Here is a 24,588-nt window from a genome sequence, read left to right as displayed (position 1 = left end):
TGTTTAATAATATAAACTGACAATCTAGTTTTCAGTATTTTTGCCATGCGGTGTACGCTTCTCCAGTTAGCCGTTGGGTTGCCTGTTTGGTCTCTCATACAATAAACTGAAGGAACTTGCATGGCATGTTGACAACGCTGCTACAAATTGTGAGACAGTGGGTTAGTGTTGTCAATACTGGCTCTCTTACTGGCAAGATTTACAGATTCTAGGTTTATACTTTATTATGAACTTCTGTTTTCCACATGTAAGGCAAATCAACAGGGTTATGTAAGTGCCTGCTTCACGAGATTCATAATAATAGTAAAAAAATGTGCAAACCACTACTACTTTCTTTTCTGTTTTTAAAAAAATGAAAATGAATCTGATTGTTGTTACTTAAGTTTATATAGTAATCTAAGTCTTGATTTTGATGTATTATACAAAACAGATGACTACCTTGTCATTACTTTAAAGTTGGTCTTTAAATACTGAAATATCTACTATCAAAATGACATCCTAATTAAACATTGAATTACATCATATAGTTGGCGTTAAACACATCATTTCAGATAGGAAGCTCATTTTAGTAAACAATAATGCATGCATTATTTGCAATAACAATCATTATTTTCAGCCAACTTGAATTGGCTGTATATAATGATTTTTTGGGGAAATAATGATTGTATAGCTTAGTAAACAAATTTTAAAGAATAACTGTACTCCTAAAATAAAGTACAATTATCAATTACCACCCACCTGTCTTAAAAAATGCTAGGCAGATATTTAGTTGCTTTACCTTGCTGGGTCCTGTCTCCATTCCTCCTGTGTAGACAAAGGAATGTTGAGAATCAATATGAGCTGGGTCTATTTTTTTAGTCAAAAGTAGTCTTGGTACATGTAGACAATTAGGGTGCGCTGTCAAGTGGAGTATTGGGTCTTCATCCAGCTCCAGGTCTCTTGGAGAATCAGGAGCGGGGTCTACTCTTTAACTAAATGTGGTCTTGGTGCATGTAGACAAATAAGATATTCTTTAAGGTCTTTCTAATTCAAAAGGTCAAATTTATTTACCCTTACTCTATGCAGTATGAAAGGCTATGAGAACATCTACTACATGCATTCAACATAGCCACAGTTTTTAGCCAATTTGATGTCTGCACTATGCTTTGTATGCAATGTACGTAAGTGTATATATATCTAGATTGAAAAAACAATTTTCTGTGTTTAATGGAAGGGCTATTCTTTAATGCTCTAAATGTCACAAAGCATAAAGACATCTTGTATATGGCAAAAAACTAGAAATTATGTTTTTGAATAAATTCCCAACTCTTCTCCTGTATCACTGTCTGTATTAGTCTGTCATTTGCAACCCCTATTTAATGTACAGCGCTGCATAATATGTTGGCGCTATATCAATCCTGTTTAATAATAATAATACCCAGTGCACAAACTCTTTTGGATCTGTATTTGTGATAGGTAGTTTTGGGATTCAGGGAAGTGGTGGCACTGAACATTTTAAGTCTTGCTTGGACTGGGTATGTTTTGTATTGAACTGAGATGTCAGAGACTGTGGTTTTTGTATACTGTACTTGTTTTCAGTTCAAGGAGTAAAGTGTTTATTGCAATTTGAATCACACAAAGAGTCTGAGAAGCAGAATCACGATTAAAAGGAAAAGCTTTCTGAATGTAATTTGACTATGGGTGCAAAAATACAGCCAACTAAAGCCAAGCAAAGCAAACATTTGAGACATTGCTTGCACAACTGTTCAACTATTGTTCTTTTTTATTTGAAATTGATAATAAAATCATCTGTAGAAGAGTGACAGCTCTGACAGTACATCCAAAATGGTGCCATCCAATGGCATGCTCTGTGCTTTTGGATGTCTGCACAAGGGAGGCTTTTACAGGTAAATGGCATGCCTAAAACAAAGTTTCTTATTAAATTCATTTTGTAGAAATTAACAGTCTTTTAACTTGTTTTCAGTTTGCCTGTTTAAAGAATGCCATGGTAGAACTGGGTGGTATTGCCCACTTAGAGCAAAGTGAACAAGCAAACTCTGTTATCAATAAATAGGTCCCTCACATTCCTGTGAATTTCCATGAATATCATTATCAGCTTTTATTATAGCAGATACCTATATAAAAAATATTACAGATTAAAACATGAAAATACTAAGCACATATTAATAATATGGTCTGACTGTTTAGCTAAAGAGAAAGTTAATTTTGCATAAAAGATCCACCCTCATTTACCAAGAAATATAATGTATCATATTTGTGAAAGTAGACCAAAATGTGATGGCTAAGTGTTTTAATAGCAGCATAAGTCAGCACATATTTAAAATACTTTGCAAAGACATTTAAGATGTTGCTTCCATTGCATATTTTATGTTCTGCTGTACATAGACTCCCATCTGTCATTCTTAACTCACTATGTGTGTGTTGTTTTTTTCTGAGCTTATGTAAAATGATGTAGTCATCCAGCATCATCTTAGGTCTTCTGGGTTTCATAGGTTAATTTACCTGCCAAGTAGTATAGTATTTGTTATCTGGTACAATAATAGGTTTACTGAGAAAAGGATAGGGCTGTTCTTAAACCAATAAACAATATGTCTATTTAGAGCTTGTCATTCACTGCCATCCAGTGCAGAATCATAGACAGTTTTATATATCTATACATTCTGTTTTTACATATGCATGTATTGGAGACCAATAAAGATGCTACAAAATGATTTTATTAGGTGGCAGATATATTATTATAACTGGGACTCACACTAATAGTGTTTGGTTTGGAAACAGTAAACTAAAGGAAAACTGGCCATGTGGTGCTGAAAGCTAAAAATGCCGTTGTGTAAAAACTTCCAATAAATGGTTCGTTGTTATCCTCCAACCATTTGTATAACATATACTCAAGTTTCGCTATGTTCAATTAAAAACAAATAGAACCGTAGGAGAGAGAGGTTCAGATAGAGCGCCCTGAAGCCACATACGTTTGGTTTAGAAACTAACCATGAATAATTTTTTTTTTTGATGATGTGTCCCATCACTGTTTAGTCCTGGCATCCAATGGATGAAATTGGAATTTATATACATGTACAATTTAGCATATTAGTTCTGAAGTAAATGAAAAGTGGCTAAACAAAGATGGGTCCATCCTTCTGGAGATAAAACAGACATTGTCAGGTGGAGCTCTGTGGTCTCTACAAGTGATATTGAATACACCTGGACATTATTTTGTATGCCATTGTAGGTCCACTTTTTTACATAAACATTATAAATTGCTTTTAGCCTTTTTGTATAATTATATACAAATAAAAAAAACATCAACCAACTTTAAATAGGAAACTGCTGTAGGACCTTTTGCCATTGACAATATATGTAGACTGAACAACACTGTCTGAATTGCCCCTTAACCTGCACTGTCATATAGGAAGTGACAGGGACTAAGCTCTGCAACCACAAGAGACATATGGAGAGGAGCGGTGACTCATTGCTTTACTCTTTTCTCTGTCTGGCTCTGGACATCAAACAGCCACCAACCCGTAAAACATAGTTACCAAGGGAATTACAAACACAAACTCTCACATCCTCACAGCTTACTGGTTTCTCTTCTGGTTTGCTGTGTTTTTTGTGTGCCGCTATGAAGTGGTCTCTGGAGTTATAGACCTTCTAAACAACTGTGATCCCCCCTCCCCCAGTCTGGATGCTCATCTGTTAACAAATTCATTATGTGCTTCTAGCTGAGATATATGACCTGGAAATTTCCATGAAATGGGAAAGTTTTTTTAGAAACATTGCTAATACAGTTGAAAAATAACCATGAAAAGGTGCATTTATTATATATAATACAGTCATGATTTATTAAATATAGCATATTTTATACCAACTGATTATTTATTGTACACCATTTACATTACAGTTTTTTACAAGATTTCTATAAAACCAAAGTCAATCTTTAAAGTATACAGTGCCTTGACTTTTTAGAAAATATTAATGATCTTTGGGTGGAAATATATATTAGGATATTAGATAGATTAGCATTAGATAAGTATAGTAGTCTTAGTAGCTGCATGTGTTTTAGCTATGAGCATGTACAATAGTTAAAATAATAAATACGTTTTTAAAAAATCTATCTTAAGCTCTGTGTTATATTCTTTAAAGCACAGAGGTGCACGATTGCTGCTTACATAACCAGTTGTCATAGCTATTGTCAGTTACTGCCCCTGGAACAACACATGCGGTTGCTTGACAAGAAGTGAGCCCTTACACTGACTTTGGCAGAGCACCTGAAGTCCTTGTCAAAACGATATTTCATTTGACAGCCACCTGGACAAAAGCTCCTTTGAAAATGATTTTGTATGTGCCAAGCTCTCCACTGTGGCAGCAAGTCCTAAAGCCAGACTAAAAACAAAAACACTGCAATTACTTTTATGTTACAAGTTTATCAAGGCCAAATTCATAAACTTTACTGACTGTGGTAAACTGTGTAGGAGATCTGTTTTGTTGCTTTGCTAATGGACATAAGTGGGCTGTTTTGTGTTTTCCAACTGCACTACACAAAACTGTACAATATATACTGCCATAAGACAAATCTATTTTTTGCTCGACAGATGAATTAAAGACAAATAGACTTTTTAGTTAATACCCAGAAACTTACCATCATGTCTGTTTAACTCATCCTAAAAAAATGGTTGGTTGACTTATTTTATTTTTCCTTTGTTTTAGTAAATCTGTTTTTCATATTTATTTATTTTTTAAATATAAAGAAGCAGTTGATTTCAAAACTAATTTGAACTTTAAATTCCTTCATATTCAAGAGCAGGGGTGATCCTGGCTTCCTATCCTACGGTCCTTCCAGATGACTAAATGGCCCGACTATGGCCACAGCATTTCATATCTCCCTCTAGAATAACATTCTGTAGTATTCTTCATACAATATACTCATCTTCCATACTACTTTGATAGTTATTAAACATTTAATCCAAGGGTTTGTACAAACAAGAAGCAAAAGAGAGCTCTCAGTATGTGAAAAGCATTGAACATCTCTGGTTATTCTAAGTTTTAAGCATCATTGTACTCCTTGTTAACTGTTGTTTTTGTGAACCTAAAACTATATGGAATGGATATGAAGGAGTAACTTACCCAGGACAAGTAGTCAGTGCTCAAGAGTGAGGTCAGAAATGTCATCAGTATTCTCTATCTAGGTCAATAAATAAGTCACTAGATCCAGGCAATGACAACCAGGCAACTGGCATTTTCCAAAATAGATTGCAGGAAAAATAAAAATGCAATTGTGTTAGATTGTGTGTGCTTAGTATTCCATTGTTCTTTTGTTTTTTGCTAAAATATTCTGAGTGTGCTGAGGCCATCATTACTATTACTATTATTAAATAGCCATCCTAAATGTTACAATACGACCTCTGACTTAATACCTCTTGTGGGTTGGCATCTGGAAACAGAAAGAAGGAGCTAGAAGTTAGCAGAAGTACCAGGAGGAGATCCACTTTTCCAGTAAGAAAGAACCCCCCCCCCCCCCCCCCAGGTCTTGTTAAAGAAGTTGTGGCTAGGTCAAGACACCCTGGTGGTTTTCTAAGCTGAAGCTCTTTCAGATCCATAACATCTCCATTAGGCTTTTATTTTTATTCTTTAACCAGCAATCAGCATTTATTCAGATACTTGTTACCATGACCAATGTAACCCTTATTTCCACACAACTGCACTTTTCCCCAGACTCCTCAGTAGCTTTGTCACTTAATCAAAGCCCAGCCACCATGTACCTAGAGACAGTAAAAAAATAGTAAAGTTCATTTCTCTCTATTAGTTATTCATCCTGTGATCATGTAATTTCACATGCTTTATAGATGACAAAAGTTCAGTTTTTTTCCTTCTTTTCCCTGTGATTACCACCCTACATCTAACAACTGCTGAAGAACCATTACACCTTGTGCTTGCACATAGAGATTCATCTGCAGCTTCTAACTGCCTCCAAAGTGCTTCAATTTTGCATGAGCAGTAATCTAGAGACTGGGAAGCATTACTGAGTGCTGACAGCCCAGATCATTAGAGAGAGCATGTAAATCCTCTGAACCAGAAATAAAGAGTGCACAGATTTTCTTTGTGAGACGGCTACCACCGTTTTTATGCAAAGCTCAGACCTCTGGCAGCTATTATCCAGCCTATTATTTTTTATTTTCTCCTGTGCATTTTTGTATGAAAGTCACACCTGCCAAAGTGTGGGAAGTACTTTAATTTAAGCCTTTTAAATTAATGTCAGTTCTAGTGGTTATGACATAACGATAATAAAAACTTGTTCATAGGGTATGTGAACCTATTAAAAAAACGGTGCTGGTTCACTTGTGTGAGAGAGATGTCTAACTGGATTTAATTGGTATGGGGAACTGGACAAAGAACCATAAGTGTAGGCTGAACAAATAATAGCACATATATGAAGGTGTAAATGACTAGGACACAACTGACAAGAACATTTTTCTTCTCAGTTAATAACGATTTGAAAAACATGAATGACAGTCATAACCTTATAGTGATAAAAAGGGCAGCAAATGGTTAGAAAATAGGAAACACTGGTCAAGATGATTTCCCAATATGATGGCAGATCATCCACTGCAGATTTGTTGTCACTACAAATAGTTATATAAAAAACAGATTAGAAGATATGTGACCATTCAAACAAACAGTAACGCTGATTTATCACTTGAAAATCATATGGGTGGCATAACCCGATCATTAAACAGATCTTGAAACTGTACTTTCAGCTATTCTAGTTGTTGGAAAATGTGACATCTTTGATGAATCACAAAAAAACAGTACGGTAATGGTAAACTGCAGAGCAAGGGGTATTTCCAAGTACTTTTGTGGTCAAACCACAGTCCTCAGATGTCCAGTATGAATCTCTATTGTCTACTGCTAATTTTCAGCAGCTGGAGAATGCAACATTTACAAGGAAAGGTTACTATATCCCCTGTGATTTCTACCAACTGCCACTAAGTGGGATATGTGTCAATAACAGTAAAAAAAAGCATATGGAACAGATCATTTTAATATATCTAAGCTATTTACAAACTTAACAAATTAACCCTTCGGATGTAAAACTCTGCAAATATGTTTGGACAAAAAAAATAGAACACCATAATTAGTGCATTTCTGAAAAACATGCACATTTCAGATTCAAAATATACACATTCCCCCATGTTTTATACCTTTATATGCATTGGAATTACTTTTTCAACTAATTTATTAACAGATAAAGATATTCTGCTAAAGAAATCCTTGTTTGCTTGCAATGCTTCTTTAATTTGCACAAAGGCAGTTACTGATTACTACATATACAAAACTGTGCAAAGTGCTCCATGTATTTTTGAAACATATTGAAACAAAGGTTTCATACACAACCAAACATTTATATACATATATATATATATATATATATATATATATATAGATATATATAGATATATATATATATATAGTTTTGAGATTTGATACTGTTGACGTGTGCCCTATTGATTCATGTGTAGTGTAAAGTTAAATTCTAGGGCCACTCTAAAAATAATAAATTAGCTTTGGTACAAACATTTGTTGTCAAGAGTATTAGATAGGATGTCTATATCCTAAAATATTTGTCCCCTACTTCTGGTTTCTCCACTGATACAAGCTTTGACTCATAAACTTAATTTTTTATATTTCTCTGAGAATAGCTGGTGTCTTGCTTGTGCCATGGTGTTTTCTACGATTAATGTGCTGCAGTCGCAATGCTTTTTTATTCAGTCTTAATAAGCTTTTTTTTTAAGCCTTTAACCATATTCTTTTATTATAATGGTTCATGAGGGATGACTAGCCACTTAAATAATAACATAAAATGCCAAAGCTCTATATACATGGGAATCCATTCAACTGTACTTTGGGTCAGCACTAGATAAAATAGTTTTTTTAGATGGTACTGTGTTTAATAAAAAAAGAACACAAAATGACAGTAAAATAAAATGATGGGCCTCGGAAGAGCTAATTTAGAAGTTGTCCACAATCACCTGATCCAAACATAATGGTTGCAGTTTGTCTGTGCCTCATCTGCTATTTCCACTGTATGAGTTATTGATCTTGTCTCACAACATTAACTTTGTTCACTAAGATAACATAACTTTCCAAACAGGTCAGGGACCTTAAGTAATACTAACAAAGACTACTGAACTATCTTCAGAAAAAGTCATTAGAAAACTCAGGCTTTTCCAAGAACTTTAATAAAAGCATGTTTAATATTTCTTGCTTTACATAGAATGACCTTTGTGTTAATACTCTGATATTACCAGCAGATTGTATCTCCTTTCTAGTGTTAGGAAAAGATATTTTCTTTTAACCTTGGTTATGCTTTATGTCAAATTTAGTGGTCTTCAACAGCTAAATGCTTTTCTTGAATTAACAATTACTTGACCTCTGTTTTTCCTTTGTTCATGGCATATTGTTTAGTCCTTTTTTTACTGGAAGGCAGTATTTTCCTGCAGCATTTACTGTCCCTCTGTGACTGTAAGTGATACCAATATGAATCTATAAAGGCGGCAGGGGTAGCAAGTCACCTCTATACGAGACGCAGCATCCAAAAAAAAAGTGCGGCAACACTGCAGCCTCCTAGTAACTGTCAAATACAGGCTGATGAATTGATCTATTAAGATAATTGTTAATCAATTTTTTCCAAGCACACCAAAAACAATGTATTATTATTATTATGATTTACTCTGTTTCCCTGCAAATAAGACCTACTCTGAAAATAAGCCCTAGCTTGATTTTTCTGAATTTAAAGTATGCTTGAAATATAACCCCTACCCTGAAAATAAGCTACAGTAGATTCTCGACAATCCGGCCTATTGTGGGGGCAGGCTAGGCCGAATAACAAAAAAGCTGGATAGTCGGGAGTCCCAATAATAAAGTACAATACTCACCTCCACACACGGGCAGTATTCCTCTCTCCACACCCACGGACATCTGCTCACAGTTTCAGAGAGCAGGCAGCATAGACCTTTACACGTGCATCATGCAGGAGCACCGCAGCAGACATCCGCCCACGCCGCCCTGGCATTTTAGAATGAAGATTGTTTTTTTTTCTGCACTCCGTACGTACTAGGCCTGGATAGTATGGAGGCCGGGTAGTCGTGAGCCGGATAGGCGAGATCCTACTGTACAATATTTATAAATACATGGACATATTTAAGGAGAACGCTATTGCTAGGCATAAGAAATTAGGGCCAATGGTTCTAAAGGAAATGGAGTCACAAGAAATTCAAGATGGAATTCAGGGTTTGGAGAGTTATGATGATGTTCCAGAATGTGATGACATGACTAGATTTCAATAAATGTTGATTTTTTGTCCAAGAATAAATGTTGAGTGTTGTTCATGAAAAACAAGATATCCCCTGGAAATAAGCCCTGAAGCATTTTTGGAGCACGAATTAATATAAGACACTGTCTTATTTTTGGGAAAACAGGGTTTATAGCACCAACATATTATGCATTACTGTACATTAAAAAATGATATATATAGAGAAAGTACCAGCTAGTAAAAAAAAGTTTTGCCAAAAAAGAGATGATAAAAAATCACAGTGGCAGTGGAAGAGAGGTCCCATAAAGATGTGCTAATAATTGCTAAAAATTGTACTATAGATATATAGAGGTCATAATGAAACCAATACCATAATAAGCCATTAAAATATTAGCAAATGTGAATGACTGACTGTGTTTTTTCAAAATAGTTAATTTATACAATGTATTTCGAAAGTAAGGTAGGACAAATTAACTTTATTGCGATACTGAAATATTATATTAACCTGTACAACACCTATACAGTCCAGTTCTCCTGGACCCCAACAGCAGCACATTAGAAACATATTGGGTGAAATGATGCAGGCATTGAACATATGTATTAGATACTAAGAAGTTAAAGATATGCAGTTATTTGCACATGCAATTTCTTGCACAAGCTCTTTTTACTTTATTTAATGTTTGAAATCAAAGCAGTATACACAATATTCTGATGCCATGTCTTATTTACCAAAGCTAAGGATTGCATTGTTTTGAATGTCTGTATTTATACAAGATAAAAGGAACAATTCAAACTGTCAAAAATTTAGTTAACCAATGTTTTCTTCTACTTATTAATGGTAGCACTGATATATATATATATATATATATATATATATATATATATATATATATATATATTTATAATTTGCTTAGCACTAAGAAATGCAATTGGGTTGGCATAAAAGCACAAACATATAGAGCACAATCTCTACTTTTTTTTCTGCTGGCGACACTTTTTGAGTTTTATGCAAATGTCTGATGCAAGGTGACTGTGCATTCGAGTGCTGCTAATGTAGCTCAGATATTTAAGTACCTCAACTCCCAAACCACCAAACTGCTTTGAACTTGCTTGTTACCCTCATTATTAAAACATTCCCATAGCATGCTGAAGAGGCTTGTTTCTCATGCTTGCTGTTAGAGAGGTTGGCAGGTTAAACACACATGCACTTTGAATTTGTATTTGCAATATTTTATTATTTTTTCTTCTTCTTCACAACAGTCAACAAATTGCCTTAAGTTTTTCTCAGGGGAACCAAGGGCCCACATTGCGCAAAGCTTTTTCATTTTTAATTTCCGTTTTTTATCTTGAGCTACAGGATATTTTAATAATTCGCAGTAATTACTCATGATATTATTATTTATTTATTTTTGAATGGACATGGCTCATTATGTGCAGATAAACGGTAATGGGTAATTACACCAAGGAGGTGATGGTAGAACACATCTCATTAAATGAGTTCCCACCAGAAGTTTTCAAGATATTACATGCTCCACTGAATCGTTGTTATATTTGGAAGTGGTCTTTATATATAAACAGTGTGCGATGTGAGCGTCAACGTACAATTGTGCACAACGTGCAATTAATAGTCCACTCTGTGAATGAAAGCTCTCTATGAAGCTTAAGAGAAATCAAAGACTTGGCTTGGCTTTTCAGGGCTGTTAGAAGACTCAGTACTTCACAAACAGGAACATTCATAGCATGAGTCTCACTTAATATTTGTGTAGCTCTGGTCTTAGCTTGCATGACGCTACATTGCAAAAAAAACTGTCAAAGAGGCCTTTCATGTTTTGTGCATACCTCTGTTTTTTATTTTATTTCATATTTAAGTATTTGATTACCAGGCTCAAAGTGTGATGTATAATGAGGTTGCATGAACACACCACGATTTATTTCTCTTTGGTAATCCAAAAAAGGCTCATTGATAAAATAAAAAAGGATCTACTGACTATTTATTGATTTGTACTGCCAGTGGTATAAAAATGTGCTTAAAACGTTGGATATTTTCCACGTTTTATTGAACTCCAGCAAAAATATTTTTCATCCCTTGAACATCCACTCAGATAGTAGAAACATAGCTTTCGTTGTCTTCAATAGAGAATTTTGTATAGAGCTGCTTGTATTGTCGCTGGTGCATTATGGGAGTCGGTATACCAATACGGTTTTACTGTGAAAACTTATTTTTCATCATAGGAGGAATAGATAAACCTTCTGTTCAGTTTACTGTAGTTATCTGTATACTTTCTAGGTAGAAATGCTCTAATTTTCTGTCCTGATGACAGGGTGTCAGCAGTTTATGCATATTGACAAACCCAGTCCTTTGATTCTTGGTCCAACTACGTGTTGGACCAAATTCTACAACAAATTCTACAAAGTATTAATACCCACTTTTTGTATATATTTTTTATTCTTTAAAAATAACCCCCTATTGCTTTTTCTCTTGACTTAACACCCCATTCCCAGAAAGAATACTTTGGTCATTTCTTCAGAGAGCTTGGATATTTTATTGCTTTATAAGCTGTACTAGGTACTTACACAGGAGAACAGTAACATTTTTTCTACATGAAGAATCACAAAGAATTATCATTCTCTCTGTCTTCTCTTGCAGGTTTAATAGTCCGAGAGGTAAGCATTGAAATATCAAGACAACAAGTAGAGGAACTGTTTGGATTGGAGGACTATTGGTGTCAGTGTGTTGCCTGGAGCTCCGCAGGAACAACTAAGAGCAGGAAGGCCTATGTTAGGATAGCATGTAAGTATATATTTACCATTTCTTTTGTCACTTTTTGTTGGTTACTTAAAAAAGTCATTACAGAATATAAACTGGAATTATTAGTTATCCAAATTGTTATGAGAACCAATTATTTACTTCTGTTACAGTCCTGTGTCCACTTTACATGGAATAGGCCATATTTAACACACTAGTGTTTTGTATAGCTGGATTGTCAGTTCTATAAGAAAGACATCAATGAACCTTATCAGAAACTGGCAAAACAGGGACAAGGGTTTAAAGAAAGTTACTTACTCATATGAGAATGTCACCAATTTTTATTTAGGATGCAGAGTCAAGTTTTAAAGTAGTATTAAACTCTTATATTATTATTGCCCAAACTTTAAGTCAGGGAGCAGTAAAAATGCATATGCAGTTGATATAATGGCGCTGATTTATTAAAGCTCTCCAAGCTTTGCTGGATCACTCAGCTTCACTGATGAAAGTGTATTTTCTCCAGCCTTGGAGAGCTTTAATACATCAGGGCCAATGAGTTGGCACTCATGTCCTATGATTCCTTTTGCAATGGATGAGATGTGCAGGCACTGTCTTTTGGCCCAGGAGCCTAGCAATGCCTAGAATGCCTAGTAGTGTAGGTGACCCCCAAGCAGTACATGCAATGCAGTGTCACTGTTTACTCTCGAAAAAGAAACACAGTGTAAATCCTTATTCTGGCATTAGAAAGTACTAATTCTTTATAATCTAAGCCATTATTTTGAAATGAAAAGTACCAAGAGATGATGCAGACAGTTATCATTTTAGGTAAGCTGTTTTTGTTTTTAAATTTACAAAGAAATTACATTACTCATTCAATCCAAAGAATGCATCGCCTCTCACAAGAGCTTTAAAAACATAACTTTCCAGCTCTGTTTCCTAGAATTTCTAATGTTCTTATTTGCATTGTTTTTGTCCATTCTCCTTTCTATGTGAGCAACACTGTGCCCATTGTCTGCAATGTTGAGGAAATGTAATATGAAAACAAGTCTTAGCAATACAAAGAGGCAGCAGTAGTAGAAATATGAAACCTAAGGAATTACTTATATATCACTCCATTGGACAAATACGACTAATTTTGGGAAGAAGCTTACTCAATGCTCTTTTCCTGACCTTTTCTTATCAGGCTTCTTACTATTATATATGCTAAACAGTGGTTGTGTAAATAAAAACAAGCCAGCAAATCGTAGATCTATAAGCCAACATCAAATGCTGTTTCTATTTGTCACTAAGACTAGTATGACTTCATATATTACAGGTTCCATGTTAGCTGACCTTACCAATTCTCTAACTGGTTACATTTTACAAGAGTGACATCAGTGTCAATATTATTTATGGGGTTGGCATCACTTTTTTCCAGACATTAGGGAGTATTTTACTTGCAGTCACTTCAAAATCTATCTAAGGTTTTAATGTGTTCTGTTAATATAAACACATTGAACCCAACAGGCATAGTTTTGTTTAGCAACATATTTCTGGAAAATAAACATTTTGGCTTTTAGTTTCTATTTTTACTTTACATCCTGTTATTAATAAATTATTTAGTCTTCACAGATTTACACATTCATTTTTGACAGTAAAACTGACACACAAATAATGTATCAGCTGCACTGTTTATTGGTAGTAACTTTAACACTTTATTATTAGCATCCTAAAATGCTAGTTCATTTATACGTAATGGAATTATATATTATTGTGTGATGTTTGGGTTAGCTAAAATAAATAATTATGGCCAAAAAGGCAAATAAAGCAGCAGTCACAAATTAAATATATTTTTGAACAGAGTATCTAAGTCTCATATATTATATGCTTATATTACATTTAAGCATACTATTACATGTGCAGGATAAATATAAATATATCACTTGAAAGGGCTTTAAAAGCAGAATTTTAAATTACAATACTAAAAAAAATATATAGTTCATTTCATGTACCTAATTTAAAATTTTGCAATATTACCTTCCATCAGGTTGGTATATAATGATATACACCAATGATGATATATAATGTATAGTTGTGGGCAGCTTGGTGGCTCAGCGGTTAGCACTCTGGCCTTTGGTAGCACTAGGTCTCAGGTTTGAATCTCAGCCAGGACCCTATCTGCATGGAGTTTGCAGATTCTCCCCATGTCTGCGTGGGTTTTCTCTGGGTACTCCGGTTTCCTCCCACATCCCAAAAACATGCATTTAGGTTAATTGGCTTCTCCCCAAAATTTTCCATAGACTACATTAATGACATAGTATGGGACATTAGATTGTGAGCTCCTTTGTGGGACAGTTAGTTACATGACTATGGACTTTGTACAGCGCTGCGTAATATGATGGCGCTATATAAATGCTGTATAATATTATAGTACCCATAAACTATGTTGAAATGCTAAATCTCTTCTGCAGCCTCTCTAGTATCTAAACATAGTCAAATCACCCTGAAATATGAATGTTGAAAAAGGGTCAGGATTAGGCAGAGCTACCTAATCTAGTGATTGATTGGCTCCTACTGCGTACAGGCCATTATTTCTTTCAGTGCTGTTATTAAATAACACCCTTTGAAAATATACTGGGGTTGACTTACTAAAAACATTTTGACTGTCTACTTACCATGGTGAAGTATCAAATTGCAAGGGATAAATCATTTGTAGAGTGGAGTACCATTTTAGCCATTGATTGATGCAAAAAGTTTGTAGTTTAAATGATACTCTTGGCTGTCTTGAGTTTGAAGATTGAGGTTGAAGATGCAAGATTTTAGTTGACCTAGATCCCTTCTTTGAGTATTTATATAAAGCCTGAAGAAAGGATGAAATACATTCAAAACTTTGCATTTTAATCATTCTTTAGCAAACAAAGGGTAATCGTTTGGAATACAATTTTTACATTTTTAATTTTTAAAGGAAAATTTGCTTAGCCTAAACCAAGAACTACCCAAACATGTGCAAGATAAAAACATTTTTGATTGCATATGGATGACTAAAATCTAAAGAGATCCAAGTCATTACCTAAGCTGTGTGTATTATCTCTTGCAGAGTGATCAGGCAAAAACTCCTATATTAAAACAACATCATTGTTTTCCAGTAAAAGCGACTGGTATCAGAATCCCTATCTACTACAGTTTTAGGGAGAATTTTCCTATTTAAAGATAATTAAAATGCAATAAACAACTTCTTCTGGCCACATTAGAATTGCTTGTAATTTTTTTAGAATGGATTGACTACACAGTTTAAACCATCAGTCATTTTTAATAAAAATGGAAATGTACTAAAATTTGAAGTTTCCTATTCACAGCAGTTTCTCCTTCAATAATTGCAAGATCTGGCCTTTTTGTACAGACCCTGCCATGGGCTGATGATATAATTAGCTAACTTTATCATATGCTTTAAAACTTTTCCTTTCCCCTACTGATGACCAACTATTGTTGTACGGGATTAAGAAAAAATGATTTCATCCTCCAGAGAGTCAGCACTCTACAACTATAGTCCATTAAAACAGAAAAAAGTATTGAACATTTCTGTTCATTGAGCATGTAATAGAATTAACTGAGGAGTAATTTGAATGTGTGAAAAATGTGTCTGCCACAGAAGATGCTTATATTTAATTAATAGGAGGTCAGCCACATGCCATGAAATACCTCTCCAGACACTTTTAACCCCTGTGGAGACTTCGCACGGGTTATTTAAAATGCAATTTCATCATAGGAATGAAAGATTTTAGTGGCAAATAATAATAAGGAACACACACACACATGTTTCTATGTATGTTTAATAGTTTTGTTCAGAAACTGGTTAAATAAAAAGTTTAACAGAGATATATATATATATATATATATATATATATATATATATATATATACACAGTGAGGGAAAGAAGCAATTGATCCCCTGCTGATTTTGTTTGCCCTCTGACAAAGAAATTACGAGTTTATAATTGTAATGGTTAGTTTTTTGTAGGTGTGAAAGACAGAATAACAACAAAAGAACCCTTAAAACCCAGTGCTCAAACTTCAGAGCTTGATGTGCATTGTAATGAGTGAAATAAGTATTTGATCATCTATCATCCTGTCAGGAGACCTTCATGTGCTTCTTCTTGAGCCACTCCTTTGTTGTCTTGGCTGTGTGTTTTGGGTCATTGTCATGCTGGAATACCCATCCACAACCCATTTTCAATGCCCTGGCTGAGGGAATGAGGTGCTCACCCAAGATTTGACGGTTCATTGTCCCTTCGATGCGGTGAAGGTGTCCTGTCCCCTTAGCAGAAAAACACCCTCAAAGCATAATGTCCACCTCCATGTTTTATGGTGGGAATGGTGTTCTTGGGGTCATAGGCAGCATTCCTCCCCCTCCAAACACGGCGAGTTGAGTTGATGCCAAAAAGCTCAATTTTGGTCTCATCTGGCCACAACACTTTCACCCAGTTCTCTTCTGGATCATTCAGATGTTTATTGGCAAACTGCAGACGGGCCTGTACATGTGCTGTCTTGAGCAGGGGGATTTTGCGGGCTCTGCAAGATTTCAGGCCTTCATAGCACAATGTGTTACAAATTGTTTTCTTAAAGACTATGGTCCCAGCTGCCCTGAGATCATTGAAAAGTTCCCCCCATGTGGTTCTTGGGTGCTTTGTCACCGTTCTTATGATCATTACAACTCCACGAGGGGAGATCTTGCATGGAGCCCCAGACCGAGGGAGATTGACAGTTATTTTGTGTTTCTTCCATTTGCGAATTATCGCGCCAACTGTTGTCACCTTCTCACCAACCTGCTTGGCGATAGTCTTGTAGCCCAGTCCAGCCTTGTGTAGGTCTACAATCTTGTCCCTGACATCCTTAGACAGCTCTTTGGTCTTAGCCATGGTGGCTAGTTTGGAATCTGATTGATTGATTGCTTCTGTGGACAGGTGTCTTTTATACAGGTACTGTAACAAGCTTGGATTAGGAGCACTCCCTTACAGAGGGTGCTCCTAATCTCAGCACGTTACCTACATGCATTGAAGACACCTGGGAGCCTGAAATCTTGCTGGTTGATAGAGGATCAAATACTTATTTCACTCATTACAATTCACATCAAGCTCTGACTTTTGAGCACTGGGTTTTTGAGGGTTCTTTTGTTGTTATTCTGTCTCTCACAGCTACAATAAACCTACCATTACAATTATAGACCGGTCATTTATTTGTCAGAGGGCAAAGGTACAAAATCAGCAGGGGATCAAATACTTCTTTCCCTCACTGTATATATTTATATAAATACAATAAGGGCATTACTGGAAAACCAAGTCTAGATGAAAGATAAATCAATGGAATCGGACATAATACCAGCTTGTCCAGTGTTCTGTATTAACAGTGCAAAAAAAAAAAAAAAAGAAAAAAGTATTTCTATATTTGGTGGGCATGTGACTTCCTTTCCTTCTTCTCATGTGCCAGCAATGATGCTTGTTATTGACCCAGTATTTTCACAGGGGTTTGTGGAAAGAGTTCTCAGCCATGTGTAAACTCTGAGATTGGGAGGCAAAAAATCCAAACCCATTGCTTTACTATGCATTCACAATGTACAAGTTTGCTTTAAGAAACAGTTCAGTGTTTATGTAATTCCATCTTTTTTAACAAGAAGTGAATGCATTGTAAGATTGCACTATATCAGTGTAATTAAAGGGTGTATAATTGTATGCATTACAAGAACAGAAAAACTAAGTTTAAATCAAATTCTCACAAACAAAACGCTTGTGGTTACTGATGGCAATTATTGGTGTTGATTATGGAGCATAAACCCAGATTGCTGGTATCATATGCATAATGGATGAAGGTAGTTAGGAAAGAATTCTCTGAACCAGTAAACCATCAAAAATCCAGACAAGAAGTGGTGTCACATTTCTTAGCTCCTGAAACCATGTGCACATAATGACTGGAATTGTTAAGATCTTTCATGGTATGACTCAACTAGAATAGGAGTACCAGTCACAGGTCAAAAGGTTGTGCCTTCATTGTATAAATCAGTGACATGCAGAAGGAGGTTAAATAAACATACGACTGTACTGAAAATCTAATAAATTCAGAAATAAACGACTGGAATTTTAAAACACAAACCCCAAATGAATACCATCTGTTTTGACTGCAAAACAGCTGAATGGAAATACAATGTTATTTTATGTAATCTGTCGGTGCTGAACTGGGTGCTATTTCCTTCCAGTGGATATATGACAGATAAGTTCATTCATACCGTGATTGTGAATCAACACCAAACTATTCACAACAACGGTATTATGTACAGAAACCAAAGATCACAGAGCTGTTTAATGTTTGCCATATATTTCTAAGGTAATAGCTTGCAGATCTTGTTGCTCAGCAGTTTCTGGAGAGTAGTAAGTGATTAAATGAAAGTTAATATGTTAAAAAAAAATCTTCATAGTAGAGTGTGTTGGAAGTGCCAGTTAACTGTAATTGAAAACTCTTTATGAAATGTTATAAAGTAGGGCTGTAATTAGGATTTTTTTCCCCTTTCATCTACCTATGCAGGCTGTGATGAATACTTTTAATTATTAGGAGGGCTCTCTTGACAATCTGACTACCTAATGTAAAAAACCACCTAAGACTAAACTTGGGCTAGTTTAGCGAAATGTAGTCACATCATCATCTCTTTCAAGCAATCATTTAAAGCAGAACTATAGCTGCACACCTATTAATTGGGCGCGGGCAGGATTTTTGTGACAGAAGAGGCAAGCAATGTCCTGAAATCTGGAGCTTAGGAATGGAGAAAGTGCTGTGTCCAGATGTCTTTCATCCGTTTGCATGCAGTTTACACAAAACATAGTATTTTGGGGTTACATTAAGGGTTGGTATTTAGGGTTAGATGTCTGACAGAAATTTTGAATTAGCGACTTTTTGTATTGTTCAATAGCCTATTCATTAAATTGTGTACATAGGTATTTTATTTCAAATTCCATTCTAAAAAAATAATATATAATATATTCTGTATATATATATATATATATATATATATATATATATATATATATATATATATATATATATATATTAAGACATGATTGATAGTATGTGGCATTTATATATTTCAACATTTTTACTAACAAACTCAAACATACCACTCAGGTAAAGTAAGTACATCATAAACGAATGGACAAAAACCGATATGAGATATCTGAACACAAGTAAGCAGTTACAACTACTATAAACGTAGCTGCCCAGTATATGGCATTTGGTGAACAGAACATAAAGTGTTGCAGAAAGATGTGTTGGATAAGACATTTTGTACAGTGCTTTATAAGCAATGCCTCGTACACACAAGGATCAAAATGGGACATGTAGTGCACGTTCTTTTGGATACTGAAGCTGAAAGAGTGTACTGAGTTGAATGACTAAATACATGACTACAAGGCATGCTTTATTGCACACAGTGTTTGGTGCTTACACCATTTGTCATTGACAGTCCACCACTAGCTCTTTTAGAACACCTAGCAGGAAGCCAGGTAAAGAAGCTTTAGAAGCATGACCACTGAATGCATTGTGTACTCAGGACCCACATGAATGAGCATTAAAAGAACTAAATCATTTTAAGGTAGTAACTAACTCCCTGTTGCTTTTTAGATTTACGAAAGACTTTCGAGCAAGAGCCTCTTGGGAAGGAAGTGTCTTTGGAACAAGAAGTTCTTTTGCAATGTCGCCCACCGGAAGGCATCCCAGTAGCTGAGGTCAGTAATATAGGTCGAAACTAGTACTTTTTTACTAGGACAGCTTGTACTTTTTGAAGCATTAGGCAGTGTGCCAATTTTAAATGTCAACTTTTCTATTACAATAAAAACTTAAAATTGGATAAAACAGTGTTTAATCAGTTTTCTCCAAGGCTGGAGAAGATACACGTTTATCAGTGAACCTGGGTGATCTAGCAAACCTGGAATGATTTCTTCAAAGTCAATTGCTAGCAAATGTTTTAAATCCTGAACCAGAATAATTTCAGGTTTGCTGGATCACCCAGCTTCACTGATGAATGTGTATACTCTCCTGCCTTGGAGAGCTTTAATAAATCAGGTCCATTGAGTCATTGGTAGCACCAGGACCACAAAGGTTTGGCAAGTGAAAAAAAGAATTCCACCAAATTTATTGTGGGTTAAGCCAAAATGTAGGTCATAGTCACAACCTTATAAATGTACTATATGTAATTATGAGGATGGTAAAGGATGAAACAATTTATATTTGGCTGTTTCAAGTGTTTGTGAGCAACTGATGACCAACAGACACAGCATGCCGCATGTAATTGGATGTTTCCTAGTGAGAAACAGAAAAATAGAATAGAAAACATTAAAATAACTTGTAACCAGCGCAGCCTAAATACAAAAAAATTATACACAATGTGTACAGGCAGAAATGAGCCTTTTAGAGAAAGTAGAAAAATACTTCTATTCAGTGCTGTTTTCATTTTAGATATAAAAAACCTTGAATTGAAGAGAAAATAAGTTTCCCTTTTACCTAACTGGGTCTTTCAAGTCAACACATACAGGTGTAAGAAGTGCTTCTATAGTAAATAATCACCATGTTGCTTTTGTTGAGCTGTAACTGGGAAATGATTAATTATCCCAACAACTTATTATTTAAAACACAATATTATTTTAGATTAAAATGTAAATCGTACTAAAAAACATCACACACTAAATCAGATAAGAAAACAAACAAAAAGATAATAATTAGTAATAGGAAAAAAAATAATCTATGTTTAGTAAAGAAACTTTAGTTTATTGGTATTTGTTTTTTTCATGAATGCTATTTAATTTCCTACTTAAGTCTAGCTGTTTTGCGTTGTCATTTTTGATGTTTTACTTTTGCTTGTTGCATTGAATTCAAGGTATTTTACTGCTGATAAAATAGGCTAAATCTCTTATCTAAGAGCTTGGATTAGAGGAAAATGTAAGAGAATACCCAACACCAGCTTACAGCTATGTAGAGTTTTTTTTATTTCTAATATTGTTGCTGATCCTTAATACATAATATGGAGCAGGTCATCCTCACAACAGCTGTAATAATAATCTCGTCTGTAGTCTGTGATCTTATCAGTTTCTAAGTTTATAAGGACATTTTCACCTGTTACAGAATACAAATGATGCTGTTAGATTGAAATAGGCATACTGTCTGCTGCACATACTTTGTGTTGTAACTGTTAAATTATATATTAGTATGTCCCCCTAAGGTGGGTCTAATGGAATTATGTTGAATAATCATACTTTCTGTGAAAGACTGCAAAAATTCCATTATAGCCCACTCCTTAAGGAACAAAGTATTGTGGTACCGCACCTCAAATATCTTTTCTGATTAAAATCAACTGCCATGTAAACATTACAATTTAAACAGAGTAAGAAATTTTAGTCAGAAACGGGTTTGAGTAACTTAATATCTCAGGTTTAAGCCATCAGAAATAAAAAACGTAACAATATATACATTGACAAAATTATACTTTATTTCATCCTATATCTATACAATCTGTGCTTTAAAAGGGGATTATTCAGAAAAGAATGAGAACCTACTACTAGAATGGTAGTAGCTGATAATTAGTGGGCTATTCTGCAATGCTTATGCCCTGTAAGATTGCACAGTGTTTGTGGAGTTATACCTGACAGAAAAGTGAGCTTTAACAGGGGAAGTATTATTCAAAAATGTATTTAAAACACTAAATCAGCAGCTCTTACAAAACAAATCCAGTGGTATACCCAGTCTTCGCTTCTTAGAAAAACTTTATTAAGGGTTACGATTCGGAGGACAACCCTTCCTCATTTGTAAAATGCAGCTGCTTTGCTTTAACTGTTTGATCTTCTGTCAAGAACCATCTCAGTTATTTTGATTTGATTTTGTGGGGTCATGGTGGATTGTCAAAGCTCAGTTGTTGTTTTTAAAATGTGTTCACTGGTAACAATTGTGGTTATATTGTAACTGCAAAGTTACTGTAAATTCATTAATAACTAGTTATGTGCGATATAGATCATGTGATTCTAATTTAATATGACAGTAGAATATTATTGTAGCTATTAAGGTTAACTGCTCAACGATTTTTAAGCATATAAGCATGTGAGCACTACTTCTATAGCTCAGTGTACTGAATAGACAAATTAACAGATGGAGTTCTAAAACCTACTGAGGGGAAACGAAATATAAGAAAAAATTCTGGAAAAAAGAGTCTGTAATTAATTTAAAAATATGCGTGAAACTTGCTCAAACCCATAAATACCAAGGATTTCTTTATTATGCAGACATTGTTTCATATAGTGGATACAACCATTAATTAGCCATTATTTCTGATGAGCAAATAATAAATATATTAATATCTAGCATTATATTTTTTTCTTTTTGTTAAAATTAATATATCTTAATAATGCAAATATATGTGTTGTCAATTATTACAGTTCTTTTGCCTAATAAGTAGAGCACACAGACATGTAAAGGATCACACGTTCTTTTTCTATTAAATTCCACTGTGTACATGATACAGGTGCCGACAATGAAAACCTATTTAAAATGAATGGATTCTAGAGCTATACTGAAGGGTCGGCTTAGAAGCCAGCATCCCAACCCTTTGATAATGAAACAACAAATGATAGCAACTTTCCTTTAGTGTGATAATTAGTTAGCTGGGCTAAGAATGCAGAGCATGGCCCAGGTGGCTGGTGAGTGCATCTTAAGAAGACAAAGTTGTAAAGATTTTTATGAGGTGGTAATGATTGTTCCTTTAATACTTTATAAAATACTTGTACACTTTGTCAAGACGCAAGGGTTCCTGATTGCTAGCTAATTGACTTAGAATTGCATTTGTACCAGGGCTTAGAGCATGCACCAATTAACACTTGGCAAGCTAAAAAATGCATGCCCATTTGACTTTCAAAAGAGCTATTCTCTCTTTTTTTAACTTTTGAAGTTGTTCACAAGATCAAACATTGAGATTTAAGAGCGGCTTAATGGTTCTTCCTTGTAGAATCTTTTCAATTTTATTATCAACACAAAGGACAGAACACTAATGAATATATGAATACTTTAGCTTGCCTAACATTAATTCAGTATGTTAAGGCTAGTAAAGTAATTTAAATATAAATGTATGGCAGATGACTTGTGTACTTACGGATTATGTGACTATATATAACTGCTTCATGTGTACTTATGCTTATGAAAGCAATCTAGGACAGAGGCGTTGCACTCTGAGCCTTAAGGGCCACACAAAAGCATATATTCCCTACTTTGAATCACTAAAACAAGGTTATCTATGTTTCTAATAAGACAAACAATAACACTTTGGGAACAATATGATCTAAGGTAGGCACCACTGAGTAACATCTCAGTATTAAAGTACGGATTTAGCAATAGTGGTAATAGAAGTAGCGGTGTGTGAAATTAGCACACAAGTGCATAACTAGACAGAACTGTCCAAATCAAGATTCCAGGCAAAACATCAAGGCATGTTTTGTGACCCAGAGACTGGAAACTGGAAAACACTATATGAGTATCGAAAAACACGTCAAGTCCCTCCTTTTAGCATCTATGTGAACATACTTACAGAGGAATTTCCACCAGACCTTCAGGTACACAGCCTTTCTATGCATGTCACAGTACTTCAGTATTTAGCAGTGTAGGATGTAGACGTCCAGCACACTGTACCTTGAATAAAGTAAGACTGTTACTTGAACCAAAGTAAAAGTGGCTGTTTAGATGTACTTCAAAAGAAAAAACAGATCTAGAATCATACAAAGTCTGGACTGGGAACAAGTGACTGAAGATAAGGTCAGACCTAGGTCAAGAGACAGGGACTTTAGGTGCGTACACACTTCCAATTTTTATCGTTCCAATCGAACGACGAACGATCGATTGGGCAAAAAATCGTTCGTAAAAAAGTAACCAACGACACCGACGAACGAGGAAACTCGTTGGAAACGAACGACCGGACCGGCGGATCGGATTGGACGACGATCGTTGAACATCGTTCGTGTGTACGGTCGTTCGTTGATCGTCCATGGTCTGAGCATGCGTAATGAACGAACGTTCGTTCACTTTCCTGTCGTGCACATAGTTCCTCTATCGCTCAAACGATCGTATCTATTGTGTGTACAATATCTACGAACGATCGTGTCGTTATCTCTATGTGCAGGATCGGTGCTATACGATCGTTCGTAGATATCGTGCAGGATCGTTCGTCGTTCGTTTTCCAACGATAATAATTGGAAGTGTGTACGTAGCTTTAATACTACAGATACACACAATCTGAAATTGAGGTAGGCAACACATTTTTAGAATCATGTAAACAGCGATTATTTCTGAACATTTTTAGGTCCAATTGGAAAACCTGGGTACAGTAAACAAGTTATCTTTATGTGCGTCCATCTATATTGAAGTTGCAAGGTCAACATCAAGAATAGGCCAAAATGATAGGTCAGGCAGTAGGAAATATTTCAAAGACCTAATAAACATTTGTATCTATTATTTGTCATATGGGTATAATAATGTGCAATGC

At 35.1% G+C, this 24,588-nt stretch overlaps 1 protein-coding gene across 3 annotated transcripts in view; it reads left to right on the top strand.

The window, feature by feature from the left end:
* Positions 1–24,588, top strand: part of UNC5C (unc-5 netrin receptor C) — a 234,855-nt gene that overhangs the window by 153,441 nt on the left and 56,826 nt on the right. For all 3 annotated transcript variants that reach the window (XM_072405589.1, XM_072405590.1, XM_072405588.1), the window contains 2 exons: positions 11,955–12,098; positions 19,695–19,798. In XM_072405589.1, the coding sequence (XP_072261690.1) occupies positions 11,955–12,098; positions 19,695–19,798 (248 nt within the window). The remainder of the gene's footprint in view (positions 1–11,954; positions 12,099–19,694; positions 19,799–24,588) is intronic.

This window comes from Pyxicephalus adspersus, chromosome 3 (genome assembly GCF_032062135.1).
Source record: "Pyxicephalus adspersus chromosome 3, UCB_Pads_2.0, whole genome shotgun sequence".
Taxonomy (NCBI): domain Eukaryota; kingdom Metazoa; phylum Chordata; class Amphibia; order Anura; family Pyxicephalidae; genus Pyxicephalus; species Pyxicephalus adspersus.
Note: the sequence above shows the minus strand (reverse complement) of the source record. Positions and strands in the feature narration are given on the sequence as shown.